We start from the raw sequence: 1867 nt of genomic DNA, 5'->3' as shown, positions 1-1867 counted from the left end.
CGGCCGGGAATAGTTACCCAGGTGCAATTAAAAACCACTCCCCGGGGGGCACAAATCCGGGCCGGGCAGCTGCATCCTCCGCTCCCCGGGCAGGTGGAGGGAGGCGCGCGCCGCGGGAGCGGAGGCTCCATGCGCTCGGTCCCGCCGCCACCGGCTCCGGCGCCGGGCTCGTCCTCATGGCCGGACGGCCGGGGGTGCCCCCGCCCCGGCGCCCCCCATGGGTCACACGGGTCCCCTGGGCGCCTCACCGGCATCGCCCGCCCCCAGCCCGCGCGGGCGGCGACACCGGGCGGCGAGGGGAGGAAGCAGGAGCCAAGCCCGGCCCCCTGCGGGAAGCCGCAACTTTCCCGGGGGAGCCGCGGCGCTCCGCTGGGGGAAGCCAGCACCCGCCCCTGCGGTGCATGCGCGCAGCTGTGGAGCCGGCGGCCTCCCGCGCCATGCTGGCTGCGGGGCAGGGAGCGGCCCCGGCGGGGATGGCACCTCCCCTGCCCGCGCCGCCTCCTCGGCCGCCCCGGGGACCTGGCAGCCGAGCAGCAGAGGGAGCCACTCGCTCCCTTCCTGCCCCGAGCCCCGCGGCTTTCTGTTCCCCCTCCTGGGTTCAGACTCGGGGGTCCCCCTTCATCCTTCCCGTGCCACAAGTCGCCTCAGGAGAGGTCAAACACCAGCTCCACCCCCCGCCCAGATCTGCTGCTGGGCCTCAGGTGCCAAGTGTCTGGTGGCCTGAGGGCCACGCTTTCTGGCAGGCTGCTTCCTCCTCTTCCTCTGCCCATGCTGCTGCTCTGCTTTCTGCTCCCTGCACGGCCCGGCTGCCTGCCTGTGCCACTTGTGGCATGTACGTCGCAGGGTGCCCCCCTCTCCAGGTCCAGTAATGCAAGTCAGAAATTCTCCTTCTGCTAAGGACCTCAGAGGTCCCCTTCCTGGGAGCCAAAATAGGTCCCCGTTCCTCCCTCTGAACATGCCTGGCGTTGTCACAGAGCCTGCCTGCCCCCCTGCACACAGTCTGCACTGCTGCACTGTCCCACCGTCTTGGGACCATACTGTCCATCTGGAGCTGTGTCCAACCAAAAGGTTCCTTTGCGATAGGAATGCCCAGCGTATGGCGCACGGTCCAGATCCAGCCCATGAAGACACTGTCCAACCTGCTGGGCTACTGATGAGCCACCAGATGGGCGGGTAGGAATGGCCTGCTGCAGCATCCAGGACCTTCCAGCCCTAGCAGACATGGGGATCAGCTGCAAGAGAGAAAATGAGGGCTGAGAGAGCCCCAAACACCCTCAGGCTGTGTCATTTGTCATCACTGCCCTGGCCCAGGCCCTACTGCTCCAGCTGCTGGCTTGCTTCATGCCCCATTGTGGAGCTGCTGCTGTGGCATAGGGCACATGCCAGTGGCAGCTCCAGTACAGGCCACACAGTGCGGGCTGTTGCCCCCATGCTCTCTGGATTGGAGCCAGAGCTCCCACTGCAACCACTTCCTCATGGCTTGGGCTGGATCCCTGGGGACCCCCATGGTCAGAATCTGGCCCAGGGCACAAGGTAAGTTTAGCACCACCGCTTTACAAGTTCTAAGCAATTTCTGCATGGTCGCGTGATTCCATGGCTTTGATTTGTCTTGTCTTCATCAGTGTTAGTATTTTATTCACTAACTTTTAGTCCACTTGCATTCCTGAACCTGAAAAGTGTGTTTCTTACAGGGCTCTAATCTTTATGCAAATATGCAGTATCAGGCTACCAGTTCTCTCTCAAGGCGCTCCATTTCCCCAAAACATTACAGGATTCTAGATCCAGAATTTAATCTAATTTTTTTTCTTGAGTCACCAGTAATCCCATCCATCTTCAGGAATCCTCTCTGGAGTCTCTGTAAAAGCTG

General features: G+C 62.3%; 1 protein-coding gene across 1 annotated transcript in view; it reads right to left on the bottom strand.

Moving 5' to 3' along the window:
* LIN28B (lin-28 homolog B) overlaps window positions 1–186 on the bottom strand; it is a 139020-nt gene extending 138834 nt beyond the window's left edge. Inside the window, exon 1 of the mRNA XM_019537815.1 lies at window positions 18–186. Within this exon, the coding sequence (XP_019393360.1) occupies window positions 18–131 (114 nt within the window). The 5' untranslated portion in view covers window positions 132–186. The remainder of the gene's footprint in view (window positions 1–17) is intronic.
* Window positions 187–1867: the final 1681 nt, after the last annotated feature.

This window comes from Crocodylus porosus, unplaced genomic scaffold (assembly GCF_001723895.1).
Source record: "Crocodylus porosus isolate Cpor-Errol unplaced genomic scaffold, CroPor_comp1, whole genome shotgun sequence".
NCBI lineage: Eukaryota > Metazoa > Chordata > Crocodylia > Crocodylidae > Crocodylus > Crocodylus porosus.
This window is presented reverse-complemented; position numbering and strand designations above follow the sequence as displayed.